At 38.1% G+C, this 21,345-nt stretch overlaps 1 protein-coding gene across 1 annotated transcript in view; it reads left to right on the forward strand.

Annotated features, from left to right (window-relative positions):
* Nucleotides 1-21,345, forward strand: part of cntn4 (contactin 4) — a 142,375-nt gene that overhangs the window by 39,560 nt on the left and 81,470 nt on the right. Inside the window, exons 2-3 of the mRNA XM_069677545.1 lie at nucleotides 658-790; nucleotides 9,210-9,385. Coding sequence (XP_069533646.1) covers nucleotides 658-790; nucleotides 9,210-9,385 — 309 coding nt within the window. The remainder of the gene's footprint in view (nucleotides 1-657; nucleotides 791-9,209; nucleotides 9,386-21,345) is intronic.

The raw sequence follows: 21,345 nt of genomic DNA on the forward strand, positions 1-21,345 counted from the left end.
TGCAGAAATCAGTAATTATTATGAATAAAGAAGCCTAAATGATATTAGATACCAGTAAATCTGTCTGATTGTGGTTGCCTCTGCTTCAAAGAATAAGAGCAATTAAGCCATGACAAATTAAATAAGAGTGATTAGGTCTGTTCCTTTTCCTTGTCGACAAAGCATAATTTACGCTTTCTAAAGCCAGAAGACACACACTGTGCTAATGGTGCCTTAATGGAGTAACTGAGACTTCTTTTGTGTTAATATCAACAAAGAGCTCTGACCACATGAAACCAGATAACACCTCTGCATGTACACATAATCCTAACATCACAGGGCAAATACATAAACAAATAAATGATCAAATAAAAGCCGGTTGACAAAAGTAAATTAAGGCATTTTTCTAGACAATTTCTCGAGATAAATCAGGCTCTATATCCTATTACCACCTAAATGGCTGTTGGAGACACGTCTCACTTAAAATCATTCTTCTTCGTGCCGCGGTGTCGTGACAGGCAGATCAAATTGATACGTTTTGTCTGCTTGCGGCTTTGCCCCTTTAAACTCTTAAAACAGCATCAACCTGTTTCTGCCACTGACTAATTGGCTGTTTAACAAACTTAATGGTGCCTACGTTTATATTTATCTGTGATGTGTTTCTTTGTTGTTCCACAGAAAGCAGCGTGTTGCAGAGTCCTGTGTTCACCAAGCAGCCTGGCAGCATCGTGTATCCTGTGGAGACGGTGGAGAGGAGCAGGGAGGTGGTGTTCAGCTGTGAAGCCCAGGGAAGCCCACCTCCCATCTACCGGTGAGTGTGTGACTGCGGCGCCTCATCTGTCCCCCTCTGTGCACATTGTTTCTCCCCGTCAACGTTGTCTGTTATTATACTGCTGACAATATCAAAATTCTTCAATTTTAGACCACCTGTCACAGTAAAAATGTCTCAATCCCTAAATATTTCCTCTGTTGTCGTAGCAGTTCTAAGAGTAAGCTGTTGGAGAACTTAAATACTCATAAATCCTGTAAAATATATTGCACATTTTTTCAACTGGACCAATAAGTGATGCCTTAAACTAAAAAACTGACTTACAGTATTTGTTAAACATGACCCTTCTATGACCCTGTATGGAATAATAGACAAGCTGGGGTTTTTTGGGGTTTTTTTTAACATATCTTTCCCAGCATGTACAGTGGACCATGTTCAAATTTGAAAATTAAATTGCAACATCAACAGAGTACCTGATTTTTCATTTAGGTCAGCAATGTTTAAGTTGAACTTTAGCTTTACAGTGAAAAATATTCAAATGGAATAACTTAAACAGTGCCAGGGTCGACTGCATTAACATTTACATGTCACCATGTTTTTTGTTGTTGTTGAAAATATACATTAAAACTTTCTAACAGTTTGTAAATGAAAAGGAAAACAGCATTTGACATGTAATCATCTGCTCCATTGTGGACAACTTTCAAATGTTGATTTAAAAAAAAAAATGCATATGTATATTGTGGTGTGATTTTCTATTTGTAAATGGATTGTTCACGTCACAATTCATGTTTAAATGCATGTTCCTAACAATTATAAATTATTGTTCAAAGTCTTAACCTGCTGCACAGTTTAGTTTTCACACAAGTGCAATATTCCAATGCTGTAGGCGAAACAGTGCCCCAGTCTATTGCTTCCACATTTACATGTCACCATCGCTACATGGAACATTTACATCAACAATAGACATCTTGTCAGTTAATGCTTTTGTGTGTGTGTGTGTATGTGTGTGTGTGTGTGTTCTTCTACTACTGCTTCTGAAAAACTACTACTGAAAACGATGATATCGCAGTAAATCGGAGCAAAGGGAGGGCTGGCAGTGCGATCATCCTGAGCACTGCAGTGAGGCAGGACCAGGACGCCATCAGGGAACTCCAGATTGGTTCATTAAAGGAAGTGTAATGATTATAACAATAATATTTTTGTCAATATTGTGAAAATAACACCAACACTTACAATAAAAAAGCAAACACATTAAAGGAAGTATAATGACAGTAATAGAAAGATATATAAATGATACAATAAATACAAATATTGATGAGAAATATAAAAACTACATTGATGCACCAAGTGAATTTACACATGCAGGAGAGACTGTTGTGTGTGCCATGATTATTGTCATAATTATGAGATTTATTTTGTAGAAAACAGTTAACCTTATAAATGCAACTGAATTATTAAACAGGCGATGACATGAAAGCATAAAGTGAATGAACAAAATAAGATTTAAAGTGAGAGAAAAAAAGTGTTTGTTAAGAGGTTATCAAATGCCTGGTACAATGACAAGTTGAAAAAGTATGTATTTTGTATTTGTTGTGTGTATGTGCGCATGAGAAGAAAGGAGAGGGAAAAGTCCAAGATAAATAATTCAACAATTTTGACAGTAACAACAACATAAACAAAACAAAAATAATAGTAATTCATGATAATGATGAGGACAAAAACTAATCAGTCTATAATAATATTTTTTGTTTCAGCCGTAATAATATGTTGAAATACAATATCAATAGTAATCATAGACATCAACAACATCGTGTTGTGTGTGGTTTGAGTGTAGTTGGTGGAGGGGGTGGGGGACAAAAAGTGTAGAAACATGGAGGAGAAAAACAGGATTAAGAATGCGGTGGGTTCAAAAATACTTGTCAAATATAATTATGATATATTGCATAGGCGGGAAGTTTTTAAATGGAATTATAATCAAAAAGAGGGTTTCAATGTGTGATGGGTATAATTTTTTTCTTGTCAATAGTAAAAACCATGAGGAGCAATCATCTGGTTTCCATGTGTAAATGGACCACTGATAAATGTCCTGTTAGGCAGACTGACAGTGACAAAGAGGTGGAGCAGCCCAGGATCGTGGTTGCGATTTCAAAAACTATTGTTCAGTTGGACAGTGCCAGGTGCCCGCAGAAATTTTGTTCAGGAGTATCATGTGTACAAAGTGAGCAATTTTAATAATGAGCCAAACTCACTTGAAACATCCCGCATCCAGTGAGGGAAACTCTGGTTTTGTTTGTATTGTATAATATGCATAATGGTATTATTAGTCATAGAACAGATTTTAAGAATCTGGTTCCAGAAGTCATCACAGTATGTGTTTAACAAACAGTTAAGAAAGTTAATTTTCCCAAAGACAGGAGAATGGGACTATGGTTTTATTATTGAACATATGTCTGAGATGACTAATTCCTTTTGATCTATGAGCGTCATTTTTCTTAAAGAATTAAATAATAGAAGTGTAGTGTGATGGTACAAGACTAGAGTGTGTGATTTTATGGGATTTCCACCAGGCTGTCTGAGTCGTTGCAATTGTTGATACTATACAAGAGTGGGTTTGATGGATTGACGAAGGAACAGCTGGGTACAACTTTGAATCATAAAATGTCCAAACTACATTTTTACTCAAATAACATATGTGGAAAAATATGATGCTCGTGTATTTGTTCATTTTCAAAAAGTACCTGATTCAATAGAGTCATGTATTTAAAAGAAAAATGTGAATTAAAAAAACTAAACAATTATCGCAGTACATAAACAATAAAAATATCCTCTCTCAATTTAGTTTCAGACCCAACTTTTCGACAACGACTGCTCTCTTAAAATTCACCAATGATGTTATTGATCTCACCAAAGCCTTTGATCTGGTGGATCACTATCTTCTTTTGGACAAGCTTCATGCTATTGGTCTTTCCCAGCATACACTGCTGTGATTTAACTCATATCTCTACAACAGAAAGCATTGTGTTGTTTTAAAAGGCTGTGAATCGGATTTACTTACACAGCAGAGAGGTGTCCCTCAAGGTTCTACCTTAGGACCACTTCTGTTCGCTATTTTTATTAATGACATAACTCTTTTTTTCCTGATTGAAGTGTACAACTATATGCAGATGATACTATTATATATATATATATATATATATATATATATATATTATATATATATACACCCCAAATTCAATAGGCCTTGCGATCTCATCTCGTCAAACAAATTCTTAATAAAACAAAAACCTATTCAAGGCTTCTAGGTGTGAGGCAGAACCTCAACTCCAAATCCAACTCCTTGGCTACAATCTGTAATTACGGCAGATCTCTGCAGTTTTGAAATTCTTCACGAGTATTTTGTATGTATGGGTGTATATACGTGTGTGTATGCATGTGAAATTGTATACTGTGGTGTGTTATATTCATAATCTGTTGTATCTCTTGCACTGTTTTATCTGCCACTGTCTGTAAAGCACTTTGATCAACTTACGTTGTTTTAAATGTGCTATATAAATAAATTTGACTTGACTTGACTTGACATTGATCAGGTCATAAAAAAAGGTACATTTTGGTGTTGGTGTTCTGTACCACTCCAGACATTGTTTTACAACTTATACTGCCAATAATGGACTACATTGACATCGTTTAACAGAATACATCAATAAACCGATCTTCATCCCCTCAATGTTATTTTACAACAGACTCTATACTTGGATGTTTTTTTACACGCTATTACACAATGTTAGACATACTCAGGTGGCTCCCTCTAGATAAAAGATGTCAATTTCACTGGTATCAATTTATTTTTTTAATGCATTATCTTAAACTGTCCTTATTGTCTAAAACATTTTTTTGTTCCGTATACGCCAAATTATTCTTTAAGCAGCTCTGATCTGATCCTCTTTATGGTCCCCTTTGTATCAAAGGAAGTTGACAAAAAAGCTTTTATGTTTCGGGCTCCTTCTGACTGGACTAAGCTACCTGTAAATATCCATTCATTTTCATTTTTCACTTACTTAAAAACATTTTGTTTTCTCATCTTAAAACAAATTGCCTTTGTTTTCAGTAGTGCCATCACTGTTATTTCTTGATTTTTCTTTTCTTGATAATTATGTCTAATCTAACGTAACTTTTTTTTTGTTATTTAGTTTGTTGTCTGCTGGTTTGTTTTTTGTCATTGTCGTTGGTGTCATATGTTATTGTGCCCTGTACTGTTTGTTTGGGACCCCCTTGAAAACAAGATGATACATCTCAAGGGGTTTATTCTGAAATACATTTTATGTAGTAATTACAGAATTATGGATTTGTGGCTTCCTGAAATGATGAGCCTCACAACATGGATCATATATTGTTCTTTTAATCTGAGACAGTTTAATCCATACACTCTACATTTCTGTTCTAAAAGTGGAAACCAGAAAGTCCTAATCTGACAAAGCCTGGAGCTGTCTGGCTGACAGTGAATCAGACTTTCCCTACACTCCAAAGTGTTTGGAACTTTCAGATGTGCTTTACTACGTTGTAGTCCTAATAGTAATGAAGTGGAGAAAGTGTGTATTTTCTGAAATCCAAGGCTGGGTATTGTAATCGTGTCCTCAGATACAGTCTTTCATTTGTCCTGAATGAAACTGCTCCAGGATTTGTCTCTTGATGCGCTAACAAGAGAGTCTTGGCTCTGTTGTTTCTGGCTTTAGAAAAGACTTGCTCATCCTCACGAATCAAGCCCGAGCTGATCAGGATCATAGAAACATATTACATGAGTTCTATTTTGTGCTGGATTTTCCTTTCAACCCCCTGCTGGAAACGTGTCTTGTCTATTTGTAGCCTAGGACTGCACATTGAGCTTTGCATGCACAGAGCTGAAACCTCTTTTCTCTGACAGAGTTCAAAGAGCAGCTGTTTTTTCCTCTTTATTTCCTCCTCCCATAGACCATTAGTCTACTGGAAGTGTGTTATGTGGTGGTGCAGCTTCTCTGGCAAGTAAAGTTCAAATCAATCATGTTTGCTCACTGAAATTGCTGGGGTGAGATTTGGAAGGATTGGTACATTTTATACTTGGGGTTGAGCCAGCTTAGAGGATGACCTAATCAGCTGTTTCCTGTCAAGGTCGCTGTGCGGTCCTGTCAGAGCGATTGCCGCCTCCTAGAGATGTGTTTCCTCTAGCAGACAACAGCTAAATCATGTTCAAAGTTCATTAATTGCACGTCACACAGCAGTAAATTGTGACAGTTTGAGCTGCAGTGTTTACATTAGGTGCCACATGAGAAAATGTGTGTTCAGTATTGTCTGCACAACTAGACAACACTAGAGAGAAGATACATAAAGTGTATTTTGTTTCCTTTTTCAAAGTGTAGAGAATGGGTTGTGGCATAAAACATCCACTGAAATGAAGGGCTGGGACTAACAGAATGGAGTTCAGTTGGACGGCAGGGAATACAGCAACAAGGTACAACCCAAAGCGCCTGTGCTAGATAAAGGTGTAAACACAGACACTCCCCCAATTCTCAGAGCCCCACCAGTCAGATTCATAGTAGAGTTAGCTGTACAACTAACCGAGCTAACTAGCTAACAGCAGGTATACTTAGCAGTGCAGTTACTTGGCGCAAAACTATGTTACCATAAAATGTGATCCAGCTTAACTAAAATCAAAGACTGAAGTTCTTGGTTTTTTTGGTAATAAAGTTGTGTTTTGGCCCGACCCTTGTAAACACACCACGCTGGCAGCGTCTATTGTTTCGTGGTCTGATAAAGTAAAATTATTGATTCCTCGCTTTGTTCTGCAGCACTACTGTTGTTTATTTATTTATTTATTTTTATGTTGTTGTGTTTCTTGATTTGTGTGTTTGCTGTTAACTTATTTTTTGTATTGTAATGTATAATGTATTGTTTTTGATTTCTGCAGCACATTCCTTTTTTTCATTTGCAGGCTGTTTCCATGTTCTATGGATTTTGGCATTATTGCAAGTATTTTTGAATTTGCATTGTTTAATATCCTATATTTGGCTTTTGAATCGACCTGAAAAAAAAAAACTTTACTATTAGGTGTGAGGTCACCAAAGTATTGGTACATAGTAGTATTATTTTTAAAGCACCAGGCTTAAGAAAAGGAACAGACCGCCTAACATTCACAGCCTCATAAGCCAGATGGTGTGGTATTATGCCTCTGTGTACACAGCCTGTTGTTACATGATTACATAAAGCATGTGCCTAACAAATGGAACTGCTGTTGTGGCCTGTTTGCCAGCATAAATCATTGTAAATACAATTATTAAATAATCTAGTTTATGCGTGTTTGATGTAATCTGTTGCTCCACACTTCCCGCAGAGAAGGATACACACGTGACACCATCATGTTCTCAAAGTTTCCACTCGTGCTGCTTTTTTTATCACTGTTCCCAAACTGGTCTCCATTTATCTGTAGTATCCTGTTGCTTAGCAGTTTTAAAGTTGTTTTTAATTGGCTTTAAGTGACAAGAACTGTCAAAGGGCATTTAATTTGTCACAAAAGAGCACTGGCAGCTTTGGGTGGGCAATTATCTTTAACTACTATGTTTAATTAGCAAACACATTCACACATTGGTACATTTTAGGATTCTCAGCATCTTCCTCCAACTGGATAGATTGTCTCTCCTTTTAAACATGAGACATGATTACACACACACACAGATACATCAAACTATTTTCTAGACTCTACTGGTCGTCTAGTTAAAAGAAACAGACAAAGCATCAAAACCACAACTGTCTTTTGTGACAGTTTGTTTTCAAGCTCTCACCGGAATAAACTGTTTCAATATGGATACAATGCCGAGTCTCAGTGAGCAATTATGACTGTGTAAAGGCTGCTTTTAAATTTGATTGAATCCCTTTTCAAAAAGAGTGAGCCACTTTCTTAGCCTGAAACTGCGGATCACTTTCCTCTCTGTCCATTCTGCCTTTTTATTTAGGTTGAAGGTGTTTCTTGGCAGTAAAATATTTGTGTTGATTTTTGTCTGCTTCACTTCAGCTGCAAATGAATCGCTGCTGTAATCCTATGAGACCGCAGCCACCACCACCCCCTAGGCTCTTCTCTATTGTGTGTAGTAATAAGGCTCTAGAGAGCGTGCACTTACTTATGACTGAACTGGAGGAGGGCCATGAAAGACCATTGTGCTACACATTTTTGTCTATTAAAGGGAAACAGTCTACAGAGGCACTTTTTGAGTGCTGCAGTGGCCGGCCCACAAATATTGTTCTGTTTGTGATGCTGGTAGGCGGGTAAACTACACAGTCTGACATTGTTTTTGATGTAATCAGCTCTTAATTGAGTATTATATGATGATTCTGTGCCGACTCCAACGTGCACAGCTCCAAGCATAGTTGAATTTCAGCAAAAAAAAATAGTAAATGAGTCTACTCTATAGGGTAAATTATACCAAATGATAGCATGAAAATGCTATAATGATGATGCGACACCACTGTCAATGTATTTCTCCAAAGGCTCTAATGCCTCAAAGGCACCAAATTGGCACAACTAGGAGACATAGCAGGACACAAAAACAGCTTTGCACAACTTTTGTCTACTGTACAAAAGGGCTTTAGCAAAGCCCCCTTTTTCACATTAAAGCTGCTTTCTTTTACAAATGAAACAATACACAGTTTCCCCAGCTGAACCTGAAATCATTTAGAGAAAATAGAAAAATCAAAGCAGAGGAAAATATAGAACTTCTCCTCGAAGAACTAATCAGACACTCAATCACTTGGGGCCCTAATCAAATCTGCACTGTCCATTTTCCAGTGAGGTATAAAATGCTCATTTAATGCTTGTCTATCTGTGCAGAACCATCCATGCTTTAATGGTTATACATCATTGATAACAAATAGCAGCGTCCCAGCTCTTTTGTGCCCTGGCCAGAGTAAGTTATGGCTTTAAACCATTTTCTAATTTTGTCTGATTTTACTCCCACCTGTGTTTCTTCTAATAAGGTGCATCTGTGTGGGTGGATTGGAAAATCTGTTGCCTTTTAAGTGAATTACACCCTTTGTTGATCACCCCTACTCCAATGATTATCATGTGGACTACTCTAGAATGCACAAGTGTGAAGGCAAGGTTGCAGGCATTTGTTTTAATTGTCGCACCATGATGATTAAGCAGCATTTTCATGCCGTTTGACTGTGGTCTGGCAAGATGGATGGCCTGCAATGCTATTCTCAGGGAGTCAAGTTCTTGGCACACCGTGGTTCACTGCTGCTTAGATTAACACAAAGCTGTAGGCCATGCTTTCTGGGCGCTCTCCACCGTCTATTTCTTTCCTGTTCAAAAACAATCAAATGTTCCAGTCACGTTCTTCTTGTTGTTGCTTGGAATGTTTCGACCACCCTAGTCCCAAACTAAACAATATTTAATTTGTTAATTTACATGTTAATTTTTTTTTCTTTTTTTTTTTAGATGGAAACTAAACGGCACAGAAATCAGTCCCAAATCTGGATCTCACTACAGCCTTTCTGGAGGCAACCTCAGAATCAGCCATCTGAACAAAGACCAAGATGCTGGAACGTATCAGTGCCTCGCCTCCAACTCTTTCGGGACCATCGTCAGCCGAGAGGCCAGTCTAACCTTTGCATGTGAGTCTCCATTTTTCTGTCTTTCTCCGAGCAAACTTCTGTGGCTTGTGAGCTTTGACTGAAAAAGAGATGCAGCAGAAAAAAAGACATGCCAGTGGCACTCAAGGATAACAAAGTGGGTTCTAACCTGATAAACATAGAAACATCTCTCTGGGGAAGAAATAACTCCCTGTGGGTGCTGACAGCAGTTTACTCTCAGTCATCACTGCAGATAGAAGAAAAACATACAAGTACAAGTGAAGTGAAACTCAGTGCAAGACTTCTCAATGATAAGTAATAGACCTGCACTACCACTATCAGATAACCAGTGATAACAGTATTGTTTACTTAAAGCTGCTTTAATCAATGTTTTTTATAATAATAATATATGAAACATTTTGACAATGTGAAAGGGGTTTCTGATGAACTATCAAAGAGTTTTCAGTGAATCTGAATAGTCAGTTCAGCTCATTCTCTAGCTGTCCGGCCTAAAACTGTATAGATTTGGTTTACTTTCACCTCTCTGTTGGTGTCATTTCTTTGTTTTCTCAATATGTTAGTGAGAACACTTCCTGCTCAACAGGCTTTTACAGTTAGCAACTAGCTGGTGAACACAGTGGAGCAGTTGGCGGTTAAAGAAACAGATATTTCCTCAGTAGTTGGTGAGGTCAATTTAATTTCATTCACAATTTTGTTCATTCAGATAAAAATGATATTAATAATGTGATACATAATTATATAAGCCTTGTTGTTGCTATTTGGTATGCTGTTAGTTATTTCATCGATAACAGGCCATGTTAGTGTGGAAAATCGTCATGTTTAATAATGAATGATAAGTAAGTCTTTTAAGCTCTCAAGTAAAGTGAAGTCAAGAAGTTCTAGATCCCCCTCTCGAGTGTTTTGCTGTGGACGTATTAAATTATGTAACATAGTCATATTGAAGTGAAGTATCTCGGATGTGTACATTTCACTACTTTATTAATGTTTCTATCTAAATAGGTAATCAGCTTGCGTATTTAGATCAGTTCCTGGATATGATATTTAGCCATCATTTTAGATGCCAATTGAGCTTGCTAGCAAGTTGGATCAGATTAACTGGGCTGTAATAAGTAAACACAATATTTATTATTTTCAACAACTGCAAAGAACAGACGAAAACTAAACTCAAAAATAAAGTTAGCACTATCACTATACAGATTGATGCTGTTTTAATGACTCTTTTTAACAATATCTCCCCGTCATAATGATGGGCTGTTAGTCTGATCTTGATGAGCCTAACTGACAGCCTCTGGACTCAATATTCTGAAAGCAGGAGAAAGTCAATAATTGCCTCCTGCATGTGCCAGTTATCGGACAGGCATAAATGATGACATTAACAGTAAATGAGTGATCGGCTGCTCAGATTAGATTCTGAGGTTATGCGTTTGGGGACAAGGCCACTGATATATCTCAGTTTGGTCCACAGAACCAGAGAGAAGTCAATCAGATTCTGCTGCTGGATTTGCACTGTGATGGGATGACAGTCCCATCAGTTGTTGGGCTCTGACCTTACTAGCTTTCAGTTGTTGTCATAGAGTCAGAGCGTGCAAGACTGTCACCTGTCTTCTTTTTTACTCTTCCTGAAATCAACAGCATGATCGAATGCTCAACATTAATGTGAATGATTCAAAGAGCAAATAGTATTACAGCAGTGTCATGTAATTCTTTTTAGAATTTTCTCGCCAACTGAAGTGCATGAGTTTTTGTCCTGCGTGGAGGCAGGCAGAGATATCCGCTCATGCAACATGTGTGAACTGTAGGTGCAAATGGTGTTTCAGCAAAGACTGTGACCTTTCGGTGGTAATTAGTTTTATGCATAATTTGACTGTGATTTTGACACAAGACAGACTTTGAGCCCACTCACACCTCTAATAAGCCCAGTGGCACTTACAGCTGTCTGAGCCAAATTAGGAGCAATCTTTTCCAACTATAAAATGCACATCTGCGACACCTGAAAGGTCAAACGGCAAGAGATGTAAAGACTGATTTAATTTTCCAGATCGAGCTAAAAACACTAATAAAACAACCATTATAAACCCATTTGGTATAGTAGCAATTTGAGAGCTTTAAATGACTAAGGTGAGAGGGTAGATCATATGTGTAGGGGGCAAACCCCAGCCTGCGTCATTGCTAAGCAACACTGCTGGGGCTGTAAGACAACCAGAAGTGACTGGAAGACGGAGTGGTCACGGTGGGGTATGAGGAATTAAGAAGTCAGATAGGTAAGAAGGAGTTATTTAAGGTAGTAGGGAGCCAAGTACATGGGGAATAAGTTATTGCTCTTGGGAACCAGTTAAAATTTTAAGCAACGTTCTGCATATACTGCAGGTGGGAGAGTGAAGACTGACTCACTGCCTTGTAAAGGTGTTACAGTCAAGTTCAGCTGCTTAAAAGCATGGATTACTTTTCAAGAATCTTGGTATGATGACAAGTTTCTTTTACGTCCTGTCAGGCTCAAAATTGGAAAAAAGCAGCCCCTCACCACAGAGTTGACCTTTTAGTCAAATTAAATGTACATTTAAAAATAATCCCAGGGTTTTGTGCAAAGGGTTTCACAAAGGATGACAATGGGCAGAGCTTCCCACACAGACAGTATTCAGGATAGCCAAAGAAAAAGAGCTCAGTTTTCTGTTCGTTAAGCATCAAGAAGTTCTGGGACATCCTTTTTATTAATCTCCTGGAAACACTCAAACGGAGGCTGTAAAGACTGAGGGCTGTGGGATTTTAGTGGGAGATATAGCTGGGCTGGGATGAAGATACTATGCTTCCAATTGAGGGGACCCAGTAGGAGTATATACAGAGAGAAGAGAACAGCCATAATGGAATCCTGCAGGTAAAGGGGGCTGATGAGGAGAGAGCATTTGTCACACTGGAAGAAAAAAATGCGGTCTTCCAGGTGTGACTTAAACCATTTTAATGCTGATCCCTGGATCCCTACCCTTTGTTCAAGTCTGGTAATAAGCAGCTTATGATCGACCGTATCAAATGCTGCCCCACTAAGAGTATTAAAGTGATACAGTCCCTGTTCTCCGCTGCTTATAACAAATCATTATGAACTTTTTAAAGAGCAGAGTGATTGCTTTGATGTTCCCCTAAACCAAATTGGAAGGCTTATAATTCATTCATCTTAAAAGGGATGGAGCTGCTGGTGAAAAAAAGAATTACATTTCCTGGAACTGAGGAGAAAAAGCTTGGGCCTAAAATTTGATAAAATATTTGTCAAAGTTAGCTTTTTTTTAAGAAGCAACTACAAAACTGCGTTTTTATCACAAGGAGGAAAGCAACCTGTGGAAAGGCAACAATTTATGATGGGCAGGAAGCTGGGGCCAACAATATCAAACACCTCTTTTAGTAGGAGTGATTGAATGCAGTCCGAAGGGCATGTTGTGAGTTAAAATGACAAAGTACTTCCCACAGAAAGGAAGGAGACACAGGTTCAAACTGATTAAAAACACACAGGGCTGCCGAGGAAGAAAGAAGCACCCGAGAGGAAGGCCGGCTTTGCCTTCTAATATCAATCTTGTCAACAAAGAAGCTGAGGAAATTCTCACAAGTTAATGTGGAGGAGTCAGTAAGAGTATCGCCAGGCAGGTTAAATGCAGCATTTGTAGTACAAAGCACTCTGAGTCTACAGCAGTTTTTGATATTAAGTCGATTATAAAATCCGACCTTAAACAGGACGGGTGTTAAAGAATGGTTTGTGTAAAAAAGCTTTTTTTCTTGTTGTCAACAAATACCCAGAAGACCAAAGAATCCTACTTACGTATTGTGTGTATCAATTGTGTATCAACAACTAAGAAGACATTAGTGAGCCGAACTACAGCGTTGCTTATGGACGATGAACAAGGGAACTGAAGTTTACATTGAGTCAATCCTATATAAACCCCCTACTGCTGTAAATATCTATTTGTAACATAGGTGATATATATGTATGTATATACATTTGTCTTAAAAAATGACATTTTATTAAGGAACATTTGGGATAAGGGCTTGGAGCCACAGACAAGGTAGAAAATTAGAAAATGTTCAGAGACAAACTTACACATGGATGGTTGGATTAGTTAGCAATAAATAAATAAAGGGAATTAAAAGAAGGAAAAACTGGTCCCATCAAATCTATCAACAAGATGATCACATTCTATAATCAAAGTGTCATAGGCAAGGTAAAGACTTTGTGAGAGAAATTTTATAATTACTTAGTGTAAAGTTAGAAGAAAAAGATCAGAAACAAAATGTAAATACTGTATGCCTGGGATATTTAAAATTGATTTGAGTAAATATTAACTGTTGTGTTTTTTCCTTACTATATGAATAGTTTAAGATGGATATTTTGTAAAAAGATTTATCCTGAGCTGTTCTAATGAGTAAGGGAATAGAAGAAGAAGAAGAAGAAGAAGAAATACTTTATTAATCCTGTTAGTACAAACCTGCTACACACACACAAAGGCCTAAAATACACACAAGCACAAACAGAACTCTACGGATATGCACTAATGGAGAGATGTCAGAGTGAGGGGGCTGCACATGGACATGCACCCTGAGCTGTTGGGGGATTCAGTACCTTGCTCAAGGACACCTCAACAGTGCCCAGGAAAGGAACTGACATCTCTCCAGCTACCAGCCCCAAGTCCATGCTTGGTCCATACCGGTACTTGAACCGGCCACCCTCCAGTTCCCAAGCCAAGCCCTACAGACTGAGCTCCCGTCTACCCCATAAGTCCTTAATATTAGAGGATGTCTTTTTTATGTGATACATCTTTCTCAGGTATCCATCCATGAGCAGCTACCTGACCACATGGCAAATGTTTCATCTAAAACAGCAGAGACACAGTTGACAGCGTGAACAGATCTGTAGTCTTGCCCAGTAGCCAAATGTGATGCAGACAGTTGTATGTGTTTGTGTCTGAATTGATACAGAGTGAGTTTATTTCTGCCTGCTATGATACATGCATATTTAACATGCATTGATTTGATCAGCAGGAAAAAACTCTTTCTTTCTCATAACACAGGGATAATGCTTCTTATATCATCAGTGACTTTGTTGGCATTTCATTTCCTGAATGTGCTAGAATGAGTCACTCTCAGCTAGCTTAAAGAAGGACCCCATGAACCTGATGTTCTTAATTACATGACTGGCAGGCAGGATCAGAAATCAAATATAGCAACTGACTGCGCAGCTGGCATGAGACCAACTCACTCTGTAGCCATGACCAGGAGGAGGCTTCTATATACAGTTTATTCTGTAAGGTGTCAGGACCCCACTTTGGGTCATATGTGGGCAGGATTGTTGAAAATACAACTGGTGCAGTATAGTTATATTTATATTAGACACATATGGTACTTTATACATTTGCCTCATACATATAGCTCATACTAAAAAACCTTTATATGAATAATCTAGTAACTCTGCAGTTTCCCTCAACTCTTTGAAGCATCTAGCATCTTTGAGTTCATTGTTTTGGTTAACAGCTTTCAGTCTCATTAGTGTAATTTCTAGCAAGAACAGCGCATTTCTTGACTTGAAAAAGCTCTTATAAACCAACGGTTCACAATCTACCCGGTTACAAATGACAAAATGCTAGCTGGTGAACAGGGCAGCATTTAACAGCTAAAGACCCAAGAGTTTTTTGCTGTTCTGCTGTTTTAATGCCAGTCTGTATTTCAGAAAAAAAATGTTTCACTTTTCTCCCCTGATATACACGATGTACCTTGACATCTTCTCTTTTTAATATATAAAGGCAAACATACTCAAATGACTCCTAAATTGTGGAGGAAATTTTAAGCTAATACTCACAAGTCCTACTTTATACAAAGATTATAACAGGCTGATTAATTTCTTATTTCTTATTCTTTATTTTTATATGAAAGAAATTATGAAAGTAATATACCACCCTAAAAAAATATGACTTTTACGAGGCTTGGAAAACATAAATAAAAGATTTATGAATTAAGTCATGCGATCATCTGAATCTTCATTGTCATCAGTTGCATTAATAATGTATTACCTGAAAATGCAAATAATATCTGTCATAAAAATCAAACTTTGGAAGTTTATTGTTGCGGCATATTTTTCAGGCAAGATCCGCCAAGTGCAAGAAGTTCAAAAGTATTTGATCATTTATTTCACACATGAATGAGGGTTAGTGATTACAAACCTGGAAAACACAGAAAATGATTTTTAATTTAAACTGGGTTTTAGAAATGCATAATGAAAACCTGATAGTGAGTGATTGGGAGCAGGAGTCCCTCTTTTCAGGAGAGTTCTGTTGTTCAGTGAACATGCTCTGCCTTCTAATTTAGTCATTTAGCCCTGAGTATGAGAGATTTTCTGCCCTTTGTTCGATGAAATAGGCCTCAGTGTTGTCTTAATCTTGTTCCTGGTGAGTAATCTCTCTAAAATGAATTATTGGTGTAACTGAAGTCTCAATGCATTGTCAGCATGATAATGGTGTTTGAGTTTACACCTTCAGTAGGTGTTAACTTGAATCCTACATGTACTGTTCACTTTATGTCACATTAATATTCACAGTCTGGCTGATGACAAGTGAAAACCCACAGGCTGAATATATATTTGCTAAGATGTGTGCAAGTGTTCTGCTTTGCTGAACTTGTTCATATTATATATTCTGTAGAAGAGAGTACACACACAAACACGCACTGTACAATGAAACTATGTTCTTCTGCAAAATTATATTCCTAGGTCAACACTTGTTAGTCTACATTCTCTACGAAACTCTTCAAGGTTATTCTTTGAAATTGGCGGAACTCCAGATACTTCGGCATTCCTCTCCGTGTCACAAACTTGTGATGGATGATGCTACTCCTCGCGAGGGGTTGTGGCTGTCTACCCCCCGAGGCAAGGATAACGGATGGGCAGTGGGCGCTCCCACTCAATACTCGCTGCCCTTGATTAGTATGTCTATTGATTCTAAATCAGTGATTATGTAAAAGATGTACGCCCATAATTCATACCGATGAACAGGCTGTATATTCAGTATCAGAAAAACAGCATGGGCTTCTTACTCTGAGAGGCCTGTGCTTTGAATTCAGTGACAGGCTTATTCAGTGTTGAAGATTCCAAGATGCTATTTTTATTTAACCTTTGTTTTACCAGGAAATTATCCCATTGAGATGCAAGATCTCTTTTACAAGGGAGTCCTGGCCAAGACGGCAACATAAGACTTTCAAATACAGAACAATCAACTGACTAAAAACTGCGTAAAAATAAACGTTTCAAGTGCTGAGCAAGCAACTGACTAAGACAGGCAAGAAATTCATCAACCAATAGCTCAATAGCATCAGCACTAGGACAATTGCATTTACTGATCAAATGCTAAAGACCAGAGATGTCAAGAAGAAGGTTGAGCTCTCAAGGATTCTAAAAAAAAAATCGCTTGCCTTCAGACGTGTCCTGTTTTGCATGGGAGTTCATGTCCAGTTACTTATATACAGTATCGTCAGTGTCAGACAAGCTCATAATTTGCTAGGCATATGATGGTGAAAATTCCCGATGTCACCAGAGTAGGCTTTCGAGCCTTGAGGGGAAACATGAATACCTCATTTAAATGCAAATAAATCCTCTAGACTCCTCTCAGCTGTTGTGATAATGTGGAGTGAGTATATTGACTTAGTTAATGAGGTGTAAATAGCTAATGGGTGTACTCTAGCTTTTACTTTTTATCTGCAGTACACTATAAAGATATCTCTCTTGAGGACCTGCTATAAGGTGGCTTATCAGTCTCAGGATTTAGTATTTAGCACTCACAGAGATACATAATCATCCAGACATTCAGGGAGTTACCAACTGTGTTTGATGACAGACTGAGATTTTGAGAAAGCACAGATGGCATTAAAGTAAAGGCTCAGCAGCACCTGCAATGTAACCTCACTCCTTTGTAGCAGATTAAAGAATATTGTGTTCTTTAATACCTGTGTTACTTAAAGTATTTCAATCAAAACATATTCTCTGGTTACTGTATCACTTTTTGTCTCAAGGACAACAAATTACTGTTAAGGGAGACATTTACTAGTCATGAGGAGAACCACTGAGCCTGAAAAACCAACATTACTTCTTTGCTTAGGTAACTGAAGCTTTGTCATCATGGTTTCAATAACAAATCTGCAGTAATGGTTAGAGAATGATAGTGGTCATACTTTTTTAAAGAACAAAGAAATGGGAAACAAACAGCTGTCCTACGTGTTAGAGTCTGATGTTCTGAAGACCTATCATCCTATGTTCACTCTATAATGATGTCACCTATGTGTTCTGTTATCCATCTGAAATCCTAGAAGTATAGTCCAAACAGTGTTACAGCAGGCTTTGGTTGTATGCAGGAAGATAGTCCTTGTGGAGAACAAAAAGGGGTAACGCATTGGTGTAAATGCAATTCTGGAACCCACAGGTCCTCTGACGACATTTTAGCTTTTTATTAAACTGTATTAATAGACATCCGCATAAGAATGCAGGTAAATTTGGTCGTAGATGTCTCAACTCCAACTGCATTCTTGTGTCTCAAGCAATGACTGTATGGACGACGTGTCTCCATCTCCTCCCATTGTACGAAATTGATGCCAAAATACCCCCCGTGATAGGCACTGCCATCTTGTGATGGTGATGTCATATGGAGCCAGAGTCTGCGCAGTAGAGATCAGCGGGTGGTGCTGCTGTAGCCACTTCCGCTAACCAAAACACACACTTAACTTAATGAAAAAGCAGCAAGGATCTCAGAACAGCTTCTTTGTGTTGGTCTGAGGTTAACGTTCACAGGTATTTAAATGTCAATGACTGTAGTGATTGTTTGTTGTCAGAAAAATGAACATGATAATAACTAGCTATAATGACAGAAACCATGTTTGAGAAAATGTATTTGCTGTGTATTTTGATTTTATGTCCCCCTATGTTAACATTGAGGAGGCGGGCTTTATGACCTATACTGCAGCCAGTCAGCAGGGGGCGCTCAGAATGTTTTGGCTTCACTTTTAGGGAGCTGCATGTCGTCTAACTACATTTACAGTCTTTGGTCTCAAGTAGTAGGAAAATGAAGGCTCAGCTTCATATCTTTTATCACTTAACTGAATAACTGCTGCCTAGACCAGAAGCCCTGATAAATATAACTAAAGCTGAGGTTCTGAGATGCTGTTGTTATGGGGCACTAATTGAAATGCTTGATATTTCTTTGGGAGGACAATTTTGCAAAACCTGTTGTATAAAATATTATGTGGCTCTTAAAAACCCTTGTCAAACCTGAAAAAATAATCATACTGCATTACAAACTCATGGAATGAAAGGGAGAGATGTAAATGGTAAACGGTGAATGCTAAATGGACTGCACTTATATAGCACCTTTAGTCTTCCAACCACTCAAAGGGCCTTACACTACATGTCATTTTCACCCTCTTACACACAAATTCACACACTAATCAAAGACCATATCAGCTAATAATTAACATATTCATACAGTCTATGCCTTGTATGAATCTGAACAATCTTTACAGGCTACACAGTCCATGCCTTGTATAAATGTATAAGTATACGTAGCCATTGCCTTCGGTAGGATTTTCAGGTTCAGCATCTTGCTGAAAGATACAGGAGGAGCCAGGGATTAAACCGCCAGTCTTCTATTAAAGGACTACCGGCTCTCTCTCAGCCCCACCCGCCCAAATTTAGAGCATACAACAGCTATCCTGTTTTTGATATAAAGGATATAAATTTTGTTATTATTTATATTATTAGTGTTGGTCTGCTCAGGATTTAACACTTTTAAGTGTGAACAAACTGTTCTTACTCATTTTATATTTTAGTGTGAGCAAACCTTAGCTTTCCTCAAATCTCTCCCAGATTAATGAATGAATTACTTTCAATTAAACTGAGTTGAGTGATAAGCTGTTACCTTCTAAGGCTAGAAAAGAACAGCAAAAGTTATACTCAAATGCCAGTTTTCAGTTACACCGAGCTAAAACTAATGTAGTCTAATACATACACAGACACGCACATTACCTGCCATCCACTCAAAGACAGAGAGCTTCCTTAAGGAGTCGCAGGTTGTAATGAACCTCACGGTCACGCTTGGACAGGCTTGTTGAAGTATGATAAGTCGTGCTGGCATTTGGAAAGCTGATATGAATGGGATGTGATCATCAGCCTAATCTGGATCATTGTTTGGAATGCCAGCCCAGGTTTGCAATAATTTATGTTAATGGATCTAGATGGGCCATCACATCACGGGGCATTTACTTGTTCTGGGGTTATTAATCATTGTTAGCCGCTTCCATTCTGGAAATTACACTGAAGCTTTAGTGTAAGTGTGTTGTAGAAAACAGTTCCACGCTTTTATAATAATTTATGAACATTTGAAGGATGCTATTTTCACAGCTGGTCCTCTGTGTGACAGATGTAATGGATGTGTTATTTGAGAAATCCCTTTATGCTTTATTTTGAACTCAAAATGAACAAGTCCCCAATGATGTTCGCCCTGCATCTGAGGGTGCAGTGCGTACCATATTGAACATTTTGCTTTTGGTCACTCTCCTCCAGCCTTTTACACAACAATGCTTCTTTTTCTATTTTTTTCACTGTTGAGAGTGGTTCCATGGCCGGGTGGAGGGGTGGTAGCGTTGGGTTCCATCACTACAGCAGCATGCTTTCAGCACGCAGGAGGCCATGTCTGTGGATGTGGACAGGGACAATCAGTTGCTTCAGAGAAGTAGACATCGGCACTTCAGAAATCACAATAGCTTTGATGTTAGTCCAAAATAAAGCAAAAAAGACTTTTTTGGAATAAAATCAGTACCTCAGATGTCCTTTGCACGTGTGCACTTTGTTCTGTAGGCTCATATTTTGGGGAGGCTTGGGTGCTTTTATCTAACCTTCTACTGCGCCTTCAGATGAAAGTAAGTGGTGCAGCTACTCATGAAAAGCTTCTGCCACTATTTTGGAGTGGGTTGATTGTTTGGACAAGACAAAAAAAAAACATTTTGTCCATCAGTTCAATTCATGTTTGGTTTATCAAACACTACATTTCTATTACTAGCTTTTGTACTCCACATCCAAGGGTTCAAGCAGAAGAATGCATCTTAGAGCACAGGCATCTGATGAGCAAAACCAACCAGAGTTAAAGCCGAATTAAAACAAGGAAGTCAGTTAGCATTGCTACATAAACATATATAACCTTGTACATAACATAAATTACATAAATAACATAAATAACCTTGAACTCTGGCAATTCTGGAGAATGCCAGATTGGTCCACATAGTTGACCAGATGGGCACCACCAGCAATATGGCAAAGTGAGAAAAGTTTTGACAAAACAAATTCTGCTGACCAAAGCCCACTTAATGTTGTAACAGCTTATGTGATTAGTGGTTACACAATTCCAAACTGTTCAACAGGATACCTATACTCTAAGGCAGGTGCATCATCCATTATCCCCCTTCTTCAAGTCGATCTCTGCATCTAATGTTGGTGGCTGACCAGAGATCATTAAATACAATCAAGACAGAAAGAGTGGAGTTGAATAAAAATGTACAAAAATGAATTAATAATGATAATCATATCGTCTCGTAGAAAAAAAATGGGCAAGGGTTAATAAATGGGCTGGTCCACATGAAAATTGCCAGGGTTGAATTCTGTTCCCAGTCCGACCCTGCCTTTGAGTGACAGTTGAGAGATAACCAGATGGCCAGCGTCCCTTAAAAACTCGTAAAATATGGGAAGCTATAAAAATAAATGGCCTATTTAAGTGGAAGGCCAGATTGAATTCTACATACATCATAAACTTCCAGGAAAGCACCTGAAATTAAGATCTTCAGACATCTTTGCCCTGTCTCTCCCTTTTAAGCACTTTTATGAGTTGGTCAGCTCCCCACCTGTGTAGGCCGACTTTATCTCAGGGCAGAAAATATAATTTAGAGGGACAGTGATTTGCAGAGTAAAAATGAGTATG

The sequence above is a fragment of the Semicossyphus pulcher genome, unplaced genomic scaffold, assembly GCF_022749685.1.
Source record: "Semicossyphus pulcher isolate SPU_LCO1_2020_fin unplaced genomic scaffold, fSemPul1.0.p SCAF_3, whole genome shotgun sequence".
NCBI lineage: Eukaryota > Metazoa > Chordata > Actinopteri > Labriformes > Labridae > Semicossyphus > Semicossyphus pulcher.